The 26,308-nt window shown below is 36.6% G+C and overlaps 1 protein-coding gene across 1 annotated transcript in view; it reads left to right on the top strand.

Moving 5' to 3' along the window:
* LOC149803075 (uncharacterized) overlaps positions 1-26,308 on the top strand; it is a 50,255-nt gene that overhangs the window by 17,511 nt on the left and 6,436 nt on the right. The window contains exons 2-4 of the mRNA XM_089952649.1: positions 7,016-7,142; positions 22,809-23,794; positions 25,673-26,056. Coding sequence (XP_089808775.1) covers positions 7,016-7,142; positions 22,809-23,794; positions 25,673-26,056 — 1,497 coding nt within the window. The remainder of the gene's footprint in view (positions 1-7,015; positions 7,143-22,808; positions 23,795-25,672; positions 26,057-26,308) is intronic.

The raw sequence follows: 26,308 nt of genomic DNA, 5'->3' as shown, positions 1-26,308 counted from the left end.
GTGTATGATCAAAGCCCACCTAAAATGGAAAATAAATCCTTATCCCTCTTTTTTGTAGGTGTAGAGTGTCTATAAACACTCCTACCCGTGCTTGTATATGATAATATGTTTTTGTATATTTCCTCCCCCATCTTTCCTTTACCCTTTTCGTAGGTTAGTATATGTGATGTATTTTGAACAGTACAGTACATGGCTTAGAATAGTAATAAAAAAAGTGTGTTTGATAGTAATCAAAATGTGTCTGTTGGATAGCAATAAAGCAGTAGGTGTCGGCTAGTATTCAAAATGTCGAATAGGAATCAACGGTGGGTGTTTGATTGTACTTAAAAGTGTGTGTTGAATAGTACTAAGAAATTGTACCTTGGAAAGTAATCAGAAAGTCAATGTGTTGCATAGTAGTAAAAAGTGGGTGTTGGATACTATCTAAAAATTGTAACATTAGTATTCCCGTTTTCAAACGTGGAACGAGACCCATTGTAAACTACGTCAAATGTTATATTCCCGTAGAGAGCTATGCATTTCCTCTCGGTGTACGGTGTAATATTCATTCCCCTATATATCTATATATTTATAGCCTCAGTACTAAATGCTGTTGAGGTATCAGTGTCCATAACATGTACATCTACGTGGTAATTTTAATTCACCATATTCTCTCAGGTATTTAGGTCAACATCTGCTAACATTGTAACAATGCATGTAATAATAACTTTACAGCCTCAATGCTAAATGCTTGTAGAGGACTCAAGTGACCCGCACAATGATACATACAGCGTGATGTCAATTCCTCCTACCCCAAAGTTCTCGAGTCATATTACTAGCGACATAATAATTACCGAAAAACAGAAGTTATAAGCAAAAATAAACAAACTGAAATATAGTTAATTGCAACCTAAAATGTATGTAAATAAAAATAAACTCATTTATATTATTAGATGTTTAATAAATAACGATGAAATGCAATATTTAGTCCTTCTCACACTGTTGACATTGGGCGCTCCATCAAACTTTTCACCTCGTCTGCTTTTCATTTCCTCAGCATTTTCATTAAGTCAAGTCATAATAAGGCACTTCAGAAGCGAATGCTTGAAGCAAGAACATATCTAATTACCAAACAATTAACGAAATGAGCAAAAGTGAACGAACTTAGAAATTAATTATTATGAACAAAGATTGAACGAATCGCAACCGAAAATGAAACCAAAGGAACATAAGAAAATAGTAATACTGGAAATAGAACTTGATGTATAACCTAAAAGTTGTTTTTGTTGGGTTTAACGCCATTTTTCAGCACACGATAGGCTATACATGGCGGCCAGTATTAATGGTGGAGGAAGAACCCGGAAAACCCCGGAAAGAACCAACGACCCACGAGAAGCTACTGGCAAGCTTTCTCACATACCCACATTGGCCGAATCCGAGACTCGAACCCACGCAGACAGAGGTGAGATGGCAGTGATCCGTAACGGACAGTGCTTTAGACCACTCGGCCACTCGGGGCCCTAACCTAAAAGTGACTGGATAGTACGTAATGTGTTGTGGATAGGGGGTGTTTTGTTGGATGTGTGGGTTGTTGTTGTTCATTTATAATGTATTTGAGAAATATCAGTATTGACTAAACTATGAAAGTAATTTACCTGACTGAAGTAAAATTCTTATTTAGCAAAGAGGTGTTTTAAGGTTGCGTGTGAGTATATGTGATGAAATGCCTCTGGTCGGTCACGGTTGGATGCCCCTGTCTGACGAAATACATTTTCCCCGCATGTTTTCAAGACGACTACCGCTAACTTCTTAAGAATGCCACATCGGTATAAATATAAATTTACATTACTCCTTAAATAAAAATGTGCACATTTTGTCATATTCGCGAGAAAGCTAATCCGTACACCACACTCAATACCGACATCATGTCGAACAGATTTACATAATATCATTTTCTATTGAATTACATTACTGCAAATGAGAATGCACGTGAAAACATTATCACAACATTGAAACCAAGAGGCACGGTCTTACCAGAATGTAATTTGTGTATTTAATAACTTATGAAAAGGAATTCAACCGTATGTCACAAAATTAAAAGGGTTACAATGCTGAAAAAAGGGCAGCACAATTAAAGTTCTTCCTTTGATAGCTCGAATGGATGAATAATGACTAAATACTATAACCATACGGGCAGGTGTGAAGGCTAATGATGGGTAATTTGTATTAATTTATTCATAACGTATATAGGTACTTAGTTACAGACATAGTCCCGTTAGATGAATTACAGAGTGGAGGTTCTGATTGGAAATGTTACAAATATAATAATTAGACACATTTTTTTAACCATTCAGCTTACTGATCGTTATAAGCTGCATTTAACATTTTACAGATTTTTGTAAAGGTGCACCTGCAGTAAAGTGTCATTTGGTTACCTGTATCTTTTGAATTTGCGTGTGTGTCTGTGTGTATGCGGGCGCATTATATTTTTAGGCCCGCTGGGTGGTCGAGTGGTATAAAGTGCTCACCTTTATTAATCACTGACATCTAACCTCTGTCCGCGTGGGTTCGAGTCTCGACTCGGCCAATGTAGGTATTTGTGAAAGCTTGCCGGTAGCTTCCCGTTGATCGATAGTTCTTCCCGGTGTTTTCTTGGGCTCTTCCTGTACCAAAACATGGCGTTAAATCAACACAGCCAAAGCCATCATCTACAGTCTATATCCGGCTGATATTGCTTTCCGTCTCAATGCCGATCTGAGATGTAACGTTTGATTTAACCTCTTTCGCATAATAGGGAGCAAATTATATTATGTATCCCATGGAAATCTCGATAATTTGCTATCATCTATCGTTTTGTACGCAACGGAGCGTAACCGTCTGGAACAGACTACAAACATTAAGCAAATTTCTTTATCATCATCTCGATATCTTTGATACAGTAAATGACTCGTGACCAGAAGATATGCGTCGCTGTATATGTTAACTTTGTATAGACCTTAAATAAATACGTTAAACTCAAACCAGTGTCTAACGTTTCAGGATCTACAGTGTCTACTCATTAAGTTGTCTTTTTCTCCGTTGAAACTCGTCCGACTTTTTGTGCTATATTATTTTTTACAAATTTCACAAATATGCTAAGGTATAAAATGATCCATTTTATGGATAACAAATTCAAGAAGTCCTATAAATGCACACAGTTCAACAGAGGTACGCTCATCGTCGCAAGCCACTGGCGAAATCCATTACACTATTTTGTGGAAGGGGGTGAAGGGGATTGAAGCTCCTGGCTTGAGACGATCAATAACGCAAAAAAGTCACCACCACAAAGGTGTGGCTCTAGAAAGAAAAAAGTTTTTTCTAAGTTGGGGAATATTTACCCCAGCTCCATCTGCTTAACTTTCAGCAATCCGGTCTAGCGAACAGAAGGGAACAGGCTTGAATTCGGCCCTCGCCAGACAGGGTTGATCCTTGTGATGTGTCTCTGGGCTAGGCATTTTGCTCCATTTGACTCGGTTCGATTTAGTATTTAATAGTGTTAAAATGCCGTAAGGGGGCCAGGGCCGAACAACACTTATCAATTTTATAAAAGAAAAATTTTGTTTGAACAAGAACTAGTTGAGGTCCGGGTGTTTCTTACCACTGTGCCCGCGGTCGTCTCTACGGCCCTGCTTACCTGAACCGATGAATTCAGTAAACGGTGAATTAGAGCCATAGACTTGTTGGTGCATTGATACACAGCACCAGGCCCGGCACTTGGGCAAGGCGAACGAGGCAATCACCTTGGGCCCCGCACTTTCAGGAAATCAACTCCGCAATGCAATTGTTTTGCTTGGGGACCACGCTCAACGCCTGATGCCTTGGGCCCCGCACATGCTAGGGCTGGGCCTGCACAGCACTTGTCGTTCATAAATAATTCAGATGGAACGAAGAGTTTACAAATCTTAATATTGATAATGGTCATCAAGTACCGAGGTTTACTCCGTTAGACGTATTTGTAAACAGGGCTTTTCGGATGCATTCGGTATCAGTTATGTACAGTAGAGTTGGATATCGATCTTAAAATGTTTCGAATCTTTCATTTGCATTCGGGAGTGAAACCAATTTACTGTTACGCCTTAGTTGAGAACTGTAAGAAAAAAAAAATGTATTCGTTGATTGAAACTGGTCCCAATATTTTCTGCAGTTTATATTTCTGGGCTGAAATTTGCCTATTTTTCACGAAACATTTTACAAGCCGATTAGATTATGGGTAAATAGACTGTACTCACTGTATGTAGGTTTGATGTTGAAATGAAGAAAGAAAAAATGTTTACAACGGTGATGTGACTTTAGACTGTCATGCTTTTACATTTTATAGAAGGATGAATGCAGAATATAGAAACCAACAAATTCTATGGAACACTGACCTTCGCTTGTAAAGTAAAAGCGCTACTTGGAACATTGCATATTTTGACTTTGTTTGGTGCCTCACGGCACAGCAACACCAGTAGGTTATTTACTGCCGAGTCAATTTGAATAAAATACCTTGTCCAAGGATACACTATGGTAGCTATCCTAGGCTGGTATTTTGGTTGGATTAGAACCCGCACCCTTTCTGTCGTGAGTCCGGCATTCTAACCACTTAACCACCACAGCTCGTTATCAAATGTAAAACAAAAATCATAAAGTTTCAATATTGTTGCTATCTTCGCGACCGGACAGTGAGATGGATTAGTTGCCTAGACTAGACGATAGTAAGTATATCCAAACCTTTTCTTCATGGTCCAGGAGGGGGACGGGGCGGTGAAAGAGACATCGCCTTTACTAATTTTATTTAAGAGTGAAATTCAGATACTCCTTGAAGATCTCTTCGAGTAAACGCAGGAGCAAATGTGTGCATTTCTCTTCGTTTTGTTGTTGAGTTGTTTCGCTGTGTTCTTCGGATACATATCAGACAAATTAAACATACTAGGACTTTTCTGTCATCAAAAGGATATATTTTCATTATATATAAAGATAAAATTTTCCTATACTCCACCCCAAAGTGTCCTTTATCACCTTACCAGGTCTGCTTCGTACGCCATCAGGCTGTGTCATCCCAGTCACTTTGTATTTGTATAGATCAATCAATCATTGGTCCACCGCTCCAGGCGTGCAACATTAGTCATGGATCAATTACATCTATATTATACGAGATATTGCGAGAGGTTCGCTGCATATTTTGATGATATTTCGGTTTGTAAAAAAAACATCGAAAGTGATCCATATGTGCACTTTGTACATTTTCGAAATTCACTAGTTTGATGTATCATATTATAGTCAAAGTCACTTGGGTCACGTATACGCATTTACTCATTTTAAGTTAAATATAAATTGTTCTTTTAAAATTTAACACTAATTTTCTTTAACCAAAGTCTATTCAATCCTGATTATCGAATGCTCTGCACCTTAACTGTCATCAAGAAACTTCCAGAAAAGTATCCATGTCTATGGTCTTTTACAATGGTGGTCATGTACTAAACTTGGGTCAAGAAAACAGCACTTTGAATGGAATCATCACAGTACAGTCGTATTACGAATTTGTTTATCAATTTGCGGGGCGTCTAAATAATGACATACTAAAAGAAAGTGGATGTATAAAAATCCATATGAAGTGAATACTTGCCACTTAAAGGTACTAGAATCAAATTCGAAAAATTGACACCCATTACTGAAATAGGCGGTGTTGAATGCATACATGACCTGTGTGACTTTTGCTATTTAGTGCAAAGATTATATCCTAGTCTATATAGATCTTTTTATATGATTTTCCGAAACAATTCATTGAAAATTTGTTTAATTAATAAATGAGGTGCTACATCATTAATTCAGCTCATTTCAGTTCAATTTACTTTGTCGTAATTCAAGAGAATTATATGAAAGAGAATAATTACAATGATTTCTTTGCAGACATACATGCACCGTCCGTACTCAATTATAATAATCCATAATGCGCCGGTAAATCGGGGGCAGTTTTTTAGGAACAACCAGCAAGACAAACAACATATACCGTGATCTGCCGACGTTCTGATAACGCCGGAAAATCAGGATCTATGGTGTTTGCAATTAGACTAGACTTATAAGCGAAAACATACGGCACATGTTAAAGTGGCACGAAGGTATAGCTGACATAAAAAGTCACTTTTCTCGATAATTCATTGTGATGAAGAATGAAATTATGTATAACATTTTAGTTTCTTTTTTAAATAAATATATTATTTCATTTCTTTAACCTAAAAGTCTTTAGGTTAGGATTATTTTTCCTAAAACAAAATGTAGGCCCTACTGGGCAAAACAATAATCTGATTGATTTCGCTGTGTATGTGTGTCTGGACTTTCAATATACAGAAAACGTGTGCCGTAGAGTTGATGTCATATATTGTATTTTCCCCATGAAAGTGTTAATTTTAAGCTAACGTACACAAAGCTATAACAATATTTACTGAAAAAGTTTTCGCTGGATATAAACTCCAATCTGGTTGATATGTAGTTCGATGAGGATTTACCATGTAAAGGCGGAAGCGTGCCATAAACGTTATATAAATGATCAAGATTATATGTCACCTAATAGAGGTCTTCATTCACGTTAGACACGTGCATAAAAACATGTTTATTCTCACTGCAATATTTGTAAACTTTGGATTCACATTTTCTCTGTCCCATTTCATTTCTATTACATTTCAACCCTTTTGGAGATTCACATTTTCTCTGTCCTATTTCATTTCTATAACATTTCAACCCAAGCGTTGCAAATATAGTTGGCAAGATCTATAGTGAATGTTTGCTATCCTAAATTGTGCATATCACCGATGGTTGAATTAGACCATGTCGGTCGAGCTCTTTCAAATAACAATGTTTTTTTTTATTTTTATTTCCATGCCTTTTTAGTTAATAGATTGAAATACATAATGTTAGCGGTAATTATTGTTATTATTATTATTATTATTATTATTATTATTAATTATTATTATTATTATTATTATTATTATTATTATTATTATTATTATTATTATTTCAGACTCGGTGAATGGACAACAAGAGCAAGGGGTTAACAAAGTTTCTATTGGTGGCTTCATTGCTCTTGGTTGTGTTGCTGGATTTTTACTTCTTGTTTTAGCTCTGTCAACGGTTTGTTACCTCGTGAGGTAAGAATGCTTCCTAACCCATCAGTATTCCAAATTTGCATATTTGGATTTTTCAGAAAATAACTAATTCTAAAACGAATGTGAATTTTTCATGTAAGTTGAATTCCTAATATCTTTGTGGGTTTTTTTTAATATTTGTTTTTGTTTTTAACTCACTTTTATCATGCTCGATGTACGGTGTGTATGTCCCCATTTATTCCGGTAAATAGAACTTTACATTTTCTTTTGTCGAGTTTTTAATCATGCATTTAGTTGCTAAACCAGTTTTAAATATTTATGAGGACTTGATAAGTGTTTATTTGAATGAGGGTTGTTTTGTTTTCTTGTTAATTTAAGAGCCATGCCTATCCATGAATATGTGCATAAGTACCAGTGCTTATGAATTCGACAATGGAAAACATTCCAATATAGATGCTTCCCTAACTCTGTTTTAGTCCCCATAACAGGTACTTTTCATAAACGGCCACTTCTGGTATCCAAAGTGCTTGATTTTCACACCTTTTATTTTACACTGCTTTTTATTTTTATTTATTCGTCTAAACATCACCACACTTAACCGCACACCACCCACTCGCCCATCATCGTCATCATCACCACCACTACCAATCCGAAATGAGTTGACAAGAATGGATGCATAGTATATTGCCTTCCTCTTGGCAGGCACATTACTGAGCTGTTGCCATTTGAAAGAACATCCCGCTGCCCTCTCGTTCATGGAAAGATTTCTTTAGTATCTGCCTTTTTCAGTAGATTGTTGTAATTTACATTTTTACACTTGATCTTTAGTTTTCACTGTATAAGCACTATTGCGCTGAGGTACCGCGAACCTATCAATACATACGTACATACGCACGCACGAACCCACGTACGTATGTACGTGCATATATACCTACCTACCTACCTACATACATACATACCTACCTACCTACCTACCTACATACATACATCCATGCATGCATGCATGCATGCATACATACAGACATACATACATACATACATACATACATACATACATACATACATACATACACCGCTCCGGTGGCCTTGTGGTTAGAGCGTCCGCCTCGGATGCGGGAGGTCGTGGGTTCGATCCCCGGCCGAGTCATACCAAAAACTTACAACAATGGTACTAACAGCTGCCTCGCTTGGCGCTCGGCATTAAGAGGTTAGTGTTAGGACTAGTCGGTCTAGCGTCAGGATAATGTGCCTGGGTGGGACATCATGCTACATGTCTGCAACATGATGCCCCAGTGCTAGGCATTACTGTAAACTGCCACATTGCAGACATCGTAGCGATATGACTGAAAAATTGTTAAAGCTACGTTAAAAATCAAAATCACGCACATACATACATACATACATACATACATACATACTAGTGTGAATCTTCATTTTCTTACCCAGATTGTGATTGTAAAATTTTATTCGACTCTCTTTCTTGCATATAAAACTATGTATGTCCCTGCCCATCAGTAGTCCCACCCTAACCTCTTTGTCCTTGTTTTTGTCCTTTTTGAGTCAACAATGATAGATGATTACAATTTCCCAAATGCCACTTTTGGCGATGCTAAGTTTTTTTCATCGTAAACTCCGATTAGCATAGAATGTTTGAGTAAACTTTGAGATAATAAAACGTGAGAAGTGTCTGGGTTTTCTTTATATCTGTGTAGACACCTCCAAACATCCATGTAAAACTAGCATGCCTATGAAATGAGCCTCCTTTGTCCGAAAGTTAAAAGTTATGTGTGCGTGCGTGCGTGTGTGTATGTGTGTGTGTGTGTGTGTGTGTGTGTGTGTGTCCCCATCTGCATTGTGGATATTTTTAAAACAAATATCGAACAAATGTTTAAGCTAAGACATTTTAGTAATTTTTTTTTACGTGGGTTCCTCTTTCACTTTGATGCTTGTTAAGATTCCCTTTGGCCGGTTTCCATTCGTTCTGTTATCAAGCCTAAACTGTATTCAAAGCATGCTTATGATCCCCCTCGTCATGCGTCACATCTTAGTTGCCTCGCCCATTATGGAAATTTGAAGCGATCATTCCATGGATGCCTATATTTCTGTCTTTATGTACACAAAATACTTTTTGGTGTATATGTTGTATACGTGCTATTATCCCGTCATATGTGTAGTTGTTATGACTAGACTTTGTTCTTGGATAAAAAAAAATTATATTTTTTAAACTTGTGAATAATATATTTTTAAAAAATGTTTCGGTGAGAAATATGTTTATCTTGTATTGAGAGCTGGCCAGTTGTGTTGATACGACTTTACCGAAGCTGTGATCAATATGATCAATGGATGTATATGTCAGTCTATTTATATATTCGGATTGTGCGTCAATACATCAAATATTTCGCATAAAATAATATACGAGTCAATGACCGCATATTGCCACACTGACTTGCGATTGAATTAGCAGCTGTTCAGGTAAGCTATGTTTTTCCTTGTGAAATCCTTGCTTAATTATTTGCCTTTTAATACTGACAAGCCTTGGTTAAAAAAAACTCAATTTTTATGTAAATAGAAGAATTGAAGTAGTCAAAATGCAGGCTGAGAGATATATACTTTTGCCTGATTCTTCTTGGATTCATTTATTTTGCTTCATCACTGCAGTTAGAGCACGAGGAAGCGACCATATGTATATACGCTATATATATACGCAGATTCAGATGAAAGATTCATTCATGCTAATTACTACTTGAAAATGAAGAGAAAAGTCTGCTCTCTAGTGAAAAAATTTAAAACAAACTGAATTCGGATAATAGCGTGGATTCACTAGGTGAATGGTTCCTTTACTGATAAAAACCAGATAAGAATGTCTAGTTTCATACATGCTTAAATATTGATTTGTCAATGAATACTATCAGGGTGAATACTATTTTTGGTAATTTTAGTTGTTAGATGTTGTACAATACCTGCATTTCAGTGTTCACCTTTAAAAATAGTATCGAAAAAAGAATGAAGTTGTAACATCATATGTAATAGGAAAGGGTCAAGGATGACCGAAACGAGGGGTATCACCTGCTTATAGAAATCAACACAACAATATTAGAGAGTCAAGGATGACCGGAACGAGGCGTATCACCTGCTTATAGAAATCAACACAACAATATTAGAGAGTCAAGGATGACCGGAACGAGGGGTATCACCTGCTTATAGAAATCAACACAACAATATTAGAGAGTCAAGGATGACCGGAACGAGGGGTATCACCTGCTTATAGAAATCAACACAACAATATTAGAGAGTCAAGGATGACCGGAACGAGGGGTATCACCTGCTTATAGAAATCAACACAACAATATTAGAGAGTCAAGGATGACCGGAACGAGGGGTATCACCTGCTTATAGAAATCAACACAACAATATTAGAGAGTCAAGGATGACCGAAAAGAGGGGTATCACCTGCTTATAGAAATCAACACAACAATATTAGAGAGGCGCTTTAAGTCATTATCTATGCTTGCAAAAAGATTGAAAGGGTGAGTTTAGAGTTTTCTGCTGGTAGAACGACCTCCCTCCACCATCCTGACACAGGGTGGGGGATGGGAGGGTTATCCGCGTCAGGTAATAATGCCTAACCTTTATGTTTATGTAGCTTGGTTTATATCAATTATTCTTAACTTTTCAAGGACATTGACTCCATGGTGTCGCTGCTGACACGTGTTGGGCCACGTCTGAGTTTTCAGTTTTCAATTTTGAATGTATTAACCAATGTAAAAGAAGTATAGCCCCTAAAACATATTGTGAAACAATTAACTAATTAACTTAATCACATGGGAGAAATGTTGGATTAATCCATTGTAGTGACGCCAATCGTCTTTGATGACCGTTGGAATAATTTTGTTTTTAAAAACAAATACTCAACTTATGTTCGCGATAACCGTCTAGATGATAGCAAACGATGAATTGCAAGTTACTGAATTCATATCGCTGTGCTACGTCTTATTGACTGTCATGTCGTACAGTGTGTAAAATGAATATTGAAAAACAACTGAAAGCTGAAGCTGTCAACGTTGGTGTGTTCGCTCTTTGAGGTTTTGGGGACAGTTGAAACTTCAGTTAGGCGAGACACATTGCCTTTGAGTGCTTTAGTTTTGCAACCGAATTCGTAATATAGTTTATGGAAAACGATTAACACAAAGACAAATATCGTGCTTGTAATGTCATGCATCACAATTATCAGGTTGGGTAGTCATGAGAGAGTTGTTAAAACTGAGTCATCACAGGTAATCCACGTAATTACATGAAAGGTAGCACTAAATGTCACCCCACGAAAAGCATTCATTTCTCTCAGTATCAGCGTCACGCCTTCTCTGATTAAACCATACCTTAAATTCGCAAAACGCTATATAATCAAGCTGGTAAATTCGAATTGAGATGGTCCAATTTTCAGAAGTATGCTCTGGTATGCGGATGTTCTGCATGATCAAAGCAGTGGCTATTGTAAACACTGTTATAAAACTTCAGTTAGGCGAGACACATTGCCTTTGAGTGCTTTAGTTTTGCAACCGAATTCGTAATATAGTTTATGGAAAACGATTAACACAACGACAAATATCGTGCTTGTAATGTCATGCATCACAATTATCAGGTTGGGTAGTCATGAGAGAGTTGTTAAAACTGAGTCATCACAGGTAATCCACGTAATTACATGAAAGGTAGCACTAAATGTCACCCCACGAAAAGCATTCGTTTCTCTCAGTATCAGCGTCACGCCTTCTCTGATTAAACCATACCTTAAATTCGCAAAACGCTATATAATCAAGCTGGTAAATTCGAATTGAGATCGTCCAATTTTCAGAAGTATGCTCTACATTGGGTTGGTTAATGTGGGACGTGCAGAACTTAAATAAGTTTTGCTACACGGTTTTATGCAAGGTAGGAATTTCGAGTTCGAAACAAAATCTACAGTTGGTAAGTATGCATTTTGTGGTACGAAATTTCGAACGTATACATTTATTTAATTCAGGTTAAACCATGAAAGATAATTTATATAGAGTTATCGGCCTTAGCTACCCGTTAGTCTACACTCGCACAAATTAACATGAGAAGCAGGGCTTGATTTAGCCATGTCGGGGCTCTATGCTATGGAAAGTTGTAGAGGCCCTATTTGGTAAGTGTTCACAGACAATAAAGCTGTAAAAAAAAAAAGATTCTGAAATTTGGAGAGGTCCCTTCAGACTGGGAGGCCCTAAGCTATAGTTTGTTTTAGATTAAGTCTGAATACGGCCATGATGACGAGTATGAACTTAGCCATCTGTCAGTGACACAAGAAACAAAACAAATGTCATTTGTATGCATCTCAGAAGCTTAACCGGCCGAAATTGCGCGGGAGGGATGGGTAGGTATAGCTAGTTGCACATATTTAGACAATTTTTTGTTTATTATTGAATATAACAAAAGCATCAACGTTTTGTCAATACGCAAGCTTCAACCAAGTTTGACTTGTTGTTTAATTTACTGTGGAAAAGTTGAGAAGGCGTAAACTTGATAGGTGATGTTAATGGCCGTGTTGAGCTCCATAACATTTTTACATTATTTGAAAATAACAGTCAACTTTTTTCTAGCTCTGTTTCATCCTTAGCGACATTGTACCTGGTGATAGCCGGTATTTTTATTTTTTTTTTAAACCCAGTTTGTCCCCGAACGACATTATCACGTGATGAATCGATACCGTTCTTGTGTCCGATTTAAAGCGAAAAGACCATGAAAACTTGTTTTCACTTTGTACAGTTTCGGTTTTAATGTACCTAACGTTCGTTCCACACATTATAGAGAATGATGTCTGCATCTGTTCTCTCGTTGAATTTGAACGCAAGTGTCTCGAGATGCAGCTCGAATTACCGAATTCGTTTCGTGCACGAATGATTTAAGCATAGCTGGTATTGTCCTACAGAGCGAGATCATTCATTCGATTCATGTTGAAAAAGAGTGGCTTGTGTACATGTAATCCGCCCTGTTAGTTGAGTTCTAAAAGATTCCAATTGTGGTAATGTACCGAGCCTTGTGGGAAACGTCGCGTGCCACAAATAAACAAACGTCATCTGCGTCGTCTTTAATGAGAATTCTACATTCTATTAACAACAAAACCCAGATGAGTAAAATTAGTGATAATAACAATTACAGTAATGAAACTTCTACCGTTTATCTATTTTAAATGATTGCTTATTAGTTAACTTCAGTGTTATTTGTGATTTTGTAAAAGGTAAGCCATTATTTATTTATTTATTTATTTATTTATTTATTTATTTACTTGAATCTATATTTTTATTTTTGACACCCATATTTAAGTGTCCTAAATAACATTTTACTCCCTTTATTATTATTACATAAAGTCCATTGTTAGCAAAGCTGCCTTATCTCTCTCTCTCTTTCTTTCTCTCTCTCTCTCTCTCTCTCTCTCTCTCTCTCTCTCTCTGTTATAATCAAATATAAATTCAGTTTCTTATTTTAGCAAAGTTAAACAATATTTCTTTAATTCTGAATACACGAAAAGTAAAAATTGTGACTCATATTTGTATTGTGAATAACCCTGTTAGTAATTGGAGAATCATGTAGTCACTACCAGATCTTTGATGGCAATTTTGTCCATTGGTACACTGCGTTCATTTTAAAGGTAACATAATTTTGCAAGTCTTGCTATAATTTACTGAATTTGGCAACGGTGTGGACATAAATCCATGATTAGTTGGTATGGGGAATATATTGTCTTAATAAGAGAAAAGCTAACAATACTTTTTGTCAGTGTTCAGTGGTTACACATTTTTACCTTTAATCTTTACAACCTGGGCAGTATTACAATACTTTTTGTCAGTGTTCAATGGTTACACATTTTTACCTTTAATCTTTACAACCTGGGCAGTATTACAATACTTTTTGTCAGTGTTCAATGGTTACACATTTGTACCTTTAATCTTTACAACCTGGGCAGTATTACAATACTTTTTGTCAGTGTTCAATGGTTACACATTTTTACCTTTAATCTTTACAACCTGGGCAGTATTACAATACTTTTTGTCAGTGTTCAATGGTTACACATTTGTACCTTTAATCTTTACAACCTGGGCAGTATTAAATGCAACTTCAGTATGTTAAAACATTGTAAAACAGATCGGTGTACAACATAAAGTACATGTTAATAATAAAAACATTGAACGCTTAATTTTTGCGAATTTTGCTATATTTAATTCCAAACAATATTTTATTTACTTACATTATGTAAGTTATTTTGCATCCCACATTGACTTTTCTTTGTCCACACATATTTTAAAAAAGTGTGAGAATATTGATTTCACATTTGTTCATCCATCTGTATGTCCATTCATATATGTTGTATATGCCTTTCAATAACATCTAATATAACATTATTTTATTAATTATGTTTCAATATATCATGATCCCAGTCTTACCAAGCAGTCCTGTATAATATTATTATGTGCAATACAGGCCACTGGCCCATGATACATATCCTTACATCATGCGGTACAAAAAGGTGTTGAGAATGTAACAGGAAAAAAACATCGTTGGTCACAGGTAACAAACTCCTTTCCAACGGACCACAATTTAAATGTTTTCTTTTTGAATAAACATCTTATCCTGGTAAATTATATATATATATATATATATATATATATATATATATATATATATATATATATATATATATATATATATATATATATATATATAACATCGTATCCTTTGGAAATTTTATACATACAAGTAATCAATTATTATCTATTTTTTTCTGTTTGGGTGAAATGACAATTATATTACACAGTAATCACACTGTATAGATTAAACATAATCTTAACGTATGCATGGAGCAAACATATGTTTTGTGATATTGATTTCGTGTCAAAGTAACAGAAGTTGATGAGAGAACGGCTTCTCTAATCTTTAAGGCTTTTATAGTAAACAGTGACATAGTCTGTGTGTGTGTGTGTGTGTGTGTGTGTGTGTGTGTGTGTGTCAAATGCATCCTTTATGAATATTTCCCTCGTTAGTTACAGGTAACAAACTCCTTTCCAACGGACCACAATTTAAATGTTTTCCTTTTAAATAGACATCTTATCCTGGTAAATTTTATATATATATATATATATATATATATATATATATATATATATATATATATATATATATATATATATATATATATATATATATATCGTAAATAAATTTTGATAAAAGAAGACTTGATTCAAGTTGTTAATGTATAAGCAATAAATTTTTGATTGCTTTTGTTTAGATTTTGTTTTTAACTATACCTTGGTGTACTGACTCACCATTTGTCTACATAAAGGTAATTCACCATTTTAAATGTCATATTGGATGCATAGCTTTTGGTCAAAAGTAGGAAAAAGAACTTAATTAAACAATTAACATCATGCTTTTCATTTAGACTCCTAATTTCATCATTAAGAAATTTGACCTAGGGTGCTTTGCATGAAAGTAATCATCAGTTGTACTCGTCTGAAGTTTTAAATGTTACCTTTAATACACCACCGTATCTAAACTGAATCTGTAGGCTATAAATAATTATTGGGTTGTATCCGTATTCAGCCTTAAGCAACACTACTTACCATCCACTTTTAAAAGCTATTTCAATGGACATGAAATTTTTCATTTGTTATGAAAAGTAAAACTCGGAATCGTATTAGGGAAATGTAATTAGATTAAATAATTTCTTCTAGCCCATGCTAGTTAGGATAGGTAAATGTCGGCAACTGTTCAATCAACGACAGTGCTTTGATCACGAAGATATGTTTTCAGATCACTATGCATCAACAAGGTCACAATTGTCTTGCTGTTTTTTTATAAATGCACATGTATTATAGGTAATACTGACAGATACCATTTTTTATGAGCGTATCATGACCTTTTGGACAATAAATGATTAAAAACTAACTTGGCTTTTCCTTTGAAATCTGACAATAAAAATGGAATCTCGCACTAATTATCAAGTATTTCAAATGTCTACATAATGGTCTGCTTTTGTGATACTCATCATAGGCATGTTTTCAATGTGGCTCCCTTGTTTTAACTGGGAGGTCGCGGGTTCGAACCCCGGTCGAGTTATACCTAAGAGTTTTCAAAAAATGGTACTAGCAGCTGCCTTAGTTGGTGCTCAGCATTAAGAGGTAAGTATTAGGCCTGGTCGGCCTGGTGTCAGGATGATGTGACTGGTTGGGACATGATGCCACGTGTCTACATCAATATGCCTCAGTTCTATACATCACTATAAACTGCCACACTGCAGAGATCGTAGCGATATGTCTGAAAAATTGTTAAAACTACGTTAGAAATCCAAATCGCACACTTACACGTACCCACCCGCGCACCCACCCACACACACACACAATGTGGCAATACCTCCTTGGCCACATTGTCATCATAACATGATATGCCTCAATTCAATTCAGCTTCATATTTCAGCACACTTATAAATAACCATTGGTAAGTTATTTCTTAGGCCAAATGATAATTTACTTGTGTGCACTTCACCATCCTTTTATACGAAACATGTCATATTTTTTACAGCATACTAAATCTAGGGCATCTCGGGTACACTAAATCTAGGGTATAGTAAATATTGGACATCTAGGGTATACTAAATCTAGGGTATAATAAATTTAGGGTATACTAAATCTAGGGTATATTAAATCTAGGGCATCTAGGTCGTACTAAATCTAGGATATCTAAGGCATACTAAATCTAGTGCATACTATACTAGGGCATACTAAATCTAGGGCGAAGCACAGTGGCTAAGTTGACAAGGCCGTGACTAGTGATTTCATATCAAATAAAGAAATGACATCATTACAAGGACTAGCGAAAATTAATTTAATCTTTACAAACGATGACATAATCTTGAGTTAAGATTACGTTTTCTTTTGGAATCATTGCTTCTTGGAACAACTTACATGACTTGAGAGGGGCCCCGAGTGGCCGAGTGGTCTAAAGCGCTCTTCGTTACGGATCACTGCCATCTCACCTCTGTCTGCGGCGGTTCGAGTCTAAGATTCAGCCAATGTGGGCATGTGAGAAAGCTTGCCAGTAGCTTCTCGTGGGTCGGTGGTTCTTTCCGGGGTTTTCCGGGTTCTTCCTCCACCATTAATACTGGCCGCCATGTATAGCCTATCGTGCTGAAAAATGGCGTTAAACCCCACAACAACAACAACAACATGACTTGGGTTTTAGATGAAGTGAGTTTTACCCAGACTGGAATAATTTGTCTCTCCAATTTTCTCCAGACTGAGAACCAACTTATAAACCACCACCAAGCCCGACATTCCTATACGTTTAGATAAAAGTATGAAAACAAGGCTCAGGAAACGTTCACAAAACAATATATAACCCTGGATCAGACATGTTATCAAGCAAGTGAACTGCTAGTTTAAATACACATATGATGACCTTTGGGTTCTGAATTATGGAGATGCTTTTTTCAGACCCTTTCTTAATGCATACCTTCTTTTGATACATGTACTGTATAGTACAGTATTAACCAATAACAGGTCTTCCACATTCATAGCCACATGTTGTCATGAAGCATATGGCAAGTAGTTATTACTAGAAGTCACGGAAAACTGTACTGTATAACATGGCCAATATAACCTTCATTTTATATCCATTGAAGAAATCGATATCTAAGCATAACAGATGTATGAGCTGAACATGCAAGAAACATCATATTCTGTGACCGTTTACAATATTTCGGCAGTATCATGGTGATCCTAAGTTTAAACGTAAGTGTCTCAATCACGAATATACAAGGTCACTGTCCCGTTGCTGATTTATTTTTCAGCTGAATTTGTTTACGTTATAGTCTATGCAAAAATAACAGCAAAAGGCAAATAGTGAACATTAAAGCTGGTATCAAAGAATGTACTGATCTGTTTCAAAGCATATTTTTCACGCGATGCAAACAATTAAAATAAACTACGTAATAAGTTGTCTTAATACTAAATTGCTATACTATCTAAATACTTCTCTAAAAATAAGTCGTGGTAATGTATGGCCTCGAAAATGTGCAACTGCTTGCGAATGAAGATTTGCAGTAATAAACTGTCGGTTATAAAAGTTTCAATTTTGTATGAAACAATTATCAAGTATTTCAAATGTCTACATAATGTTTGTTTATGCTGTGATTTCTCTGATGAAAAATAGTCTTTATTTCGATACAAATAAAAAGACTTGCCGCCAGAAGCGTTACGTTTGAGATAATTGAAGGGAATTGTCTTTTCGCACGGAAGCCGTGAACCAACTTAAGGAAAGTCTATTTGTACGGCCGGCGTGTACCAACTTTAGGAAAGTCTATTCGTACGGCCGCCGTCTACCAACTTTAGGAAAGTCTATTCGTACAGCCGCCGTGTACCAACTTTTAGAAAGGCTGTTAGCACAGCCGCCATGTGCCCGCTATAGAAAAGACTATCCGCACGGCGACCGGTCAGTGCAGTAGGGGTGAGTCCGATCTATTCAGAATGATGTAAACTTTGCTAAACATAACATATATCCCACCAATACCATCACAGGTTTGGAGGCGATTTATCGGACTCGAACACACCATTAGAAAAAGGAAATTGTTCCAAAGTGTCTATTTCGTTAGGCGGTCGTGTACGAAAATTGCCAAAGACTATTAGCATTTTTGACGTTCGCTAACAGTAACAAGATTCGGTCTGCAAACTCTTTGTTTCACATTTTGGAATATAATAATTATGATATGGTGTGCACAACATTAGAAGCTAGTCCGCAAGTAGAACACATTTTGAAAATTCAATTTTACATTAACATTCTACAATTTTATTTCAAATAGACAGCTATAACAAACAAAGAAATTGTATCTTCCAACGTGACAATCACTGTAGTCGAGTGACAATTGTTCGACCTTTCAAGTAAAAGATCTTGGATCAAGTCCCACACAACGAAACTTTATTTTTTAATTAAGAATGAATAATGTTTCTCAGATTTACTGTGCGAATGTACGTTTAAGTGTATGGTTTGTTATCTTGAATTAAAAAAGAATTATGTTAGTCGGATTTACAGTGTACACAAAACACCGCAAAACGTAAACGCGAAACAGCTGACATTACCAAAGAAATAACTGACAAAAGTTCGTAATTTGGGGGACAATACTGAAAACCGTGCAAATAATCTTCCAAGTCAAGATGCACGGCGACCGTGCGAATAGCTCGGCCTAATTTAAGTATAGGTAGATGTATATATCAGGTAGTTTCTGCAAACATATCACACGGGAGGCAACTACATTATAACCGAAGATAGCTGAATATAAAAGCTAATAACTCCTGAATAATCAAATCGACTCTTCCACAGTACATGGCGGCATCGAAGAATTTGTTGTAAACAGACCGTCCTGTTTCATCACGCATTTAATGAGATATGTTACGCTGTATTTTCATTCGAATGGTGTTGAAATATTTCGTGCGCGCAACGAATTAAAATCTTTTAGGTAGATTAAATGACACTGACCTGAAAAGTCAATGAACAAGAGACGTAGATATCATTTGCGATGCTATGCGGAACGAACTATATCGAAAGGTGGATTATGTTGCATCAGACGTTATTTGTAGACATGCACGAATCGTTAGACGATACTTCGAGGATAATTATGATGGTTGATGAAATTAAGCCGGGCACCATGCCCCAGAGACTGCATTTTCGCCAGCCAAGCTTCAAATGTGTTAACCCTATCAACATCTTGGCGGATCGAGCAAATATTTTAGTGCTTTGTCCTAGTGACATCTATTGGATTTCCTGAGTTGCCTCCCTCTGTGTGAAATGCCAACTAACCAAAAGCGTTCTTTGTAAATCGGGCGAAAATGGTTGAGGCAATTGAGTTCAAATGGACACTTTGTAAGTTTAACATCGAAAGTATAATTACATACCAGAGAGAAACCATTACTGGTGTATTTGAGCGAAAGGTACTTGTACAAACAAGGACCGACAGTGAGTCCATTAAAGTTGTGTGTTTCCCTTTTCTCGATTATGTAGGAACAGTGTTCAAATCTGAGCAACTTAATTGTGATTGGATACGGTGGTTCGCCACCGGATCCAATGAAATTCACATACCCGAAGCACATAAATATTTGCTCGGTTCGCCAAGATGTAGATAGGGTTAACATTGGCTAGCGAAGATGCAGAGACCAGGACATAACAGAGATTGGCTTGTCCGAATGTGAGTGTGATTGTGTGGATATAGATATGTCTGTGGATGCTTTAGATTACGTTCTTCCAAAACTAGTAGCTCAGACGTGTGGACACGTTTTAGGCAAAGAACATTGCTATCACTTACATTTATGTCACCTTTACCAATTAACTTTATGTTTATTACATAACGTCATCAAATACACATCTTATTGCATTACCACTCCTGACCCTAGGTTTTGCATCTGAGTTGGGTCATGGAATCAAGAGTTAAAGTGGAGACATAATTTAGTTAAAGCCTTTTGCTAAATTTGTTTTTCAATCACAATGATTTTAGTAGCTTCTTACCTGATTCACTTCCTATTTAGAATATAAATAATATTACATGCTGTCCCTTTTTTCGTAACGTTCCTGCCCCTTGATTTTCTCACTTAGTGGGCTCATGGCGTTAAGAAATATAATGGGGACATATTCTGCTTTTAGGTATTTACTTTACCTATATTTCCAGAACGAAGCCACTTAATGTTTGCATTCTAGCTTCACCAGACAAAGAATTTTGGAGGAAGATTTCATTCCATCCCTTGTGTTTTAATTATTTTTTATCCAATTCGCTACAAATGTTGAACACTGTACGATCGAAAATTTCGTTTTCCGCTTGTACTATGGTGTTCTGTGGGTTTTTTCCCTTGACGGGCCATGGGTTAATTAGCATGACGCTTTTTGGTAAAAGTAATGTCTGATATTAAAAATAACTCCTCATTTCCTCATAACTCATAAAAGTAACTTCTCATTTCTGTTGACCTCATAGCTAAAATATTATGTAATACCATACTCTCCTTTCTCCCTATCCCACCTTTGTTTCGTGGTCATGTGTACCGGTGGGGTCACGGAGACAATAATTTGCTCGATATTTTAAATGGAACGTCACATTATTAAGTATTCTTATAATGAGGTTCTTCGCATTCCTTGCTATGAGAAAGAAATAATCATAACTTAAAAAATGAGAGAGAGAGAGAGAGAGAGAGAGAGAGAGAGAGAGAAAGACTTCAGGCTCTCTTAAAGTATGTGTCACTCATAACGGTGTAGATACGGCTACATCTTGGGGGAAAATGGCGATACGAGCAAAGCACGGGATACATCTATAAAAACTTGATATCTAAAATACACGAAATTCATATAAAATTAGAACTTTCCTTCGAGCTTGCCTACTTCATACATTTGTCTAATTTCTGCATTTTAGAATATAATAGAGATAATTTTATCTCGACTAAACACATGATAGCCGAGAGAATAAAACTCAATAGTTACGACTGATGCAAAATTATTCTGAAGAAATGTATTTTACTAAATTTAAAATAGAATACTAATTTGGAATAGGTTACTAAAACATTATTCTGTACTACTTAAAGGATATTTTATTTCCAAATTAAATCTAAACATGGAGTTGGTAGCTAATTCGTCTTTTCCAGTAATACATACCATAAATACGAATGAATATAAATTCTTTGAAATAATTAAATATTTCATTACATTATAACATAAAATAGAAAGAACTCACAAAAATGTTGCAGAAACATAAAGTCTAGCTTGAACTTTACCATGAAAATCTCAAACATTAAAAAGTCCCTATACTTTAAAGAAGTTTACGAACACAGACGATTTCTACCTGCAAGGAAAGACAGTCTTCTGATTCTCGATGAACGAACTGATTTTGCGCAAGCTTGTTCTCAAGTTATACGCAATTTTGAACGTAATCACACGACCAAATATAGACATTCTTCTAGGTATCATTTGGAATCAGAACGAGGCTCTCGTCTTTTCTTACTGATAATGTTTCGCGTCTGTGTACCTCATCAGACAGACAATTCTGCTGCATCGGCTTATTCGTTTCAAGAAATGTGTGAATCTTCTAGCTTACTCATCCAAAAGGAAGTTAGGAACTTGCATGTACAGCAACTTACAACCACGTCTAAAATTTGCTGACTTTTGGATACAAAAGAAATGTATTTTATAGACCAACGGGGTTTTACACTTGCTCGTAAAAGCGTAATCTTAATTAAAATAATATACAGTTGTAGACGAGAAATAAATAAAATTACTCAATATATTGTAGTGGAAAATTACTTTCAATATAATTTAACGAAATATTACTTTTAATACAATTTAGATAAAATTATAATCTTAATACTTTTACTCAAAAATTATGTCCTAATATTATCATCTTGTAACATTTCTGTTCATAGTTTGCGTCTTTGTTTAAGTCAGAAAGTATGATAATTGTTTTTAATTACCGCATTTGTGCAATTCATTTACACCGTCTTTGAAATTTAATAAGAATATCGTGCACACTTCCCTTTTTTCTGCCCTTGGATCATGCCGATTGTTGGGGACATGGTGTAGTGGAGTTATGCCCTTTGAAATATCGACATCTTGTCGGGATTTGGGAGGAAGGCATATCATGCGTTTCTTTAACACAGTTCTTTCTGTTTTCAGACGGAGCAGACACGCAAAGTATGAGGAGCTCAAACATAAATTGGAAACAAAAAATATTGTGAGTGCTAAGAAGGACTCTTTTTTAAATAACTGTCTTGTTCAACCTTCAGTTACTGGTTTAAATGATATTACGAGACCTGCACACAAAGATAGCTCTTATCCAGTAGAAGTCACGCGAGAATTTGATGAGATTTTTACGCCGTTCGATAACGAGGCTCAACAGTTGTCTGCTCGTCGTACTTCTCCTTTACTAGAGGATAGACAGCACAGTGCGTACCATCGATCGGAAGTTGAGTCAGAGGGATCTGATCAACACTCCAGAGTATCTTGCTCTGAAAGCTTTAAGGACAAATTTAACCGCTATATCCAAATCCCTGACACCGTTCATTACAGTTATACCCAAAGCGTTGATTATGATCATCATTCAGACACCAGTCAACTTAGCTATTCCCAAAACGATGTTATTAACAAGAAACATTACCCTTTCGGAATAGAAACAACCGGCAGGTCATATGAACCAGCAAACTTTGATCATTTTAATCAGTACTCTTTCAGAAGATCAAGTGGTTCGATTGACTACAGTGACTCAATTTCCGAGAGATATAAGTCTCCTTCCCCACCTGTGGCTAATATGCTATACGCAAAGAACCCTAAATTCCGAAATCAGCCTGGACAATCCTCACGAAGAGACATTAGGGAAATTAGATCAGCCGGTTCTTTTGGTTCGTCTGTTTACTCTGTGGGGGGTGTCCCACAATCCTACTACATGTATCCCCCAAACAACTACTACTTGCCTAGGCAACCTGGTGTGGTTCTTGCCAGACCTCAGACTGAGATGTTCATGCACCAGGAGCAGCCACATCCTCACCAGCTGTCATGGAGACAGGAACACCAGCAAGTATTTGTCAGATCCTCTCCTCCTCTCATGAGGTCAGCCAACGGAGGACGGTTGTACGTGACAAACTGGAGAGACAGTTGGCCTGTTGGTATGTATCTAATTTCTAAGTCTGTCGAAAGGGTTTAACAAATTATAATAAGAAGGGGAGATCTCGTTAATTCTCCCCGACCCTACACCACATGGTTGATGGTAGTCCGATTATTCAACCCCCTAAACCTGTATTGTACTAACAGACGATATGTTGGTCTGATGTCACCTGTTCATTAAAATGTGCAATTTTGTTGCATGCAGATCTTACCGGAACAAACCTGCCTACACTTTAGACACATGCCGGTAATTGGTAATTGTCATATCAAGCGCGAAATTCAAAATGGCCACGGGATAGATGGTTGTGCTATTCCACGTGGATTCATAAGTCAGCAAACAGGATTTTCTCCGGAGACATAATATACATGTCACCAAAAGAACCCTTCAGCCGATCGTAGCTCCACAGCCTCGCGAAATACTTTTAAGTGTATAAAATAAACTCCGATCTGTGCAGCCACAATTTACTGCATACTTTGTGCAGCTTTTAATGAATAGGTGTTATCAGCCCCTAAACCGAAATTCAATATCGTCACGGGGGATGGGCTGCTTTATCGGCCTAGGTTGATGGGAGGAAACCACGTCTTAAAACAACGTGATGCATAGGCGGACTAAATATATTAAACTGCGTGGTAAATGGAAGCCATATCTTTTCGATGTAATCCGTTACTTATATGGAGGAAAATTTAGAAATATTATGCAGTAAAAAGTATGTTCATTATTTTTCCATGATGCTAGTGAAATATGGGTTCGCAGATTTTAAGTGAACCAAACCAAAACAACGAGAGTAGGAGTAAAAACACTCAGTTTGTTCATATCATAGACATCAGGGTGCATCGAAAAAAGATATCGTTTGCAATTCTAAAACACCGCCTAATTTTAATGGTCTCACCAGCTAGGATACTGCAAACTTTAATAATTTCATCTTGATTGGTGAGCCAAAGATTCTTCAAATGCACTGATGACACACTTTTGACTCTTCCTAAAAGAATGTCGCTAATGAAGAAAGATAATGGTCATAACGTCCGTCCGTCTGTTATCCATCCGTCCTCCGTTTTTTTCATCAGTCCGGTTTCAACTCTTGATTAAACTTTTCAAAGGAGCAATACCTCTTGTTTTCATCGGGGAAATCGTCATCAGACTTTCAAAAAAAACGGGTGATAGTGGTAAGAAATATTCTAGGATATCCACGGCCAAGCAGCTCGAATATCGAGGTGATAGGAAACAATATCTTTACATTTTAGGTAGGTGGTCAATGGTCAGAGCTTTTAGAACTGGCTGTATTATCTATTATTGTCCTGGATGAATCGACATCAAACAAAATAATGATGTTTACCGTGCGATATAAATAATGTTTCTAGTCTGAAGGTCAAAAGGTGAGAGGTCTAGTTACAGTGGTCAGTGTCTTCTTTAGGTGGTCGGGTGCACCATGTTTCATTTGTTCTTGTGTAAGCATTAGACTTCTTACGAGATTCACTAGTGTACATGGTGCATCCATGTGGATGATGGATCCAGGGGTCAAAAGGTTAAGGTCACAGGGTATATTGCTGTTCAGTTTTTATTTGCAAACTGTTAAGACTTTTATTAAGGGGTTATATCATCAATTCCCAAATATGTATTCTTATCAGATTTGTTACATACTGGCAGAGCAAAGGTGTTAGTAAAATGTCAGACATCAAGGTGACACTAGATATCTTAGTCATGTTTCGGCAGACGAGACGATACATTTACGGATTTGTTCTATACGTAGCATAGTATAATCAGGCAAAGTAATTATTCCGAGTAGTGATGGGTCTTCGGGAAGACTTTCGTCGTTTGTCCCATTACTCTTCAGAATCACCTCTTATCCATGAAAAATGTACAGCATGTATGTGATTTGCAGGTAGTGTCAACTATGCGAATGGCAAACTCTCCAGTTACAGACCGAAGGTCCTACAGACCATTGCACCAGCTGCGGCATATCTACCCACTTCCCTCGCTGTTGTTGGGCAACCACCTCAGAATATCACAGCCAGACCTGCTGCTGTGATTATGCCATTAGGAGGATCCCAATTTAGAATGGTCAATGAAAACCAGGCAAGTCCACGAGAAAAAGTAATCTCTTCCGTCAGTCCTCCAAGAAAGAAAGGCGGAATGTCATCCAGAAATAAACTCACAAACAGAGACGTTAGGCACGTTAATGTGAATGGCCAAGGAATGCAGCTGCAGAGCAATAATCATAGACCTGACAACGCCACACATATCTGGCGGGAAGTTCCAGAAAAGGGTAAGATAATCCACCCAGAAATGTAAGAATTTTTTTCGGCCTAAGAAACATCCATGTTACGGCAATTATAACAAAGAATGGAAACAAACATTTGATTTTGATGAAGGAATTTAACGTGGAAATCTCCATGATCTGTGCTGCACCTTGGTATGGGGATTTTAACAGGGAACTTTGCAATTTTCTCCTTCATTAGATAAAATCTGAGAGAAGAGCTGAGATAGGTTCTTGTCAAAGTTTGCATCAACCCCAGGG

Source organism: Sinohyriopsis cumingii, chromosome 3 (genome assembly GCF_028554795.1).
Source record: "Sinohyriopsis cumingii isolate HCF-2022 chromosome 3, ASM2855479v2, whole genome shotgun sequence".
Taxonomy (NCBI): Eukaryota; Metazoa; Mollusca; class Bivalvia; order Unionida; family Unionidae; genus Sinohyriopsis; species Sinohyriopsis cumingii.
The sequence above is the reverse complement of the archived record's forward strand: the minus strand, read 5'-3'. Positions and strand labels throughout refer to the sequence as shown.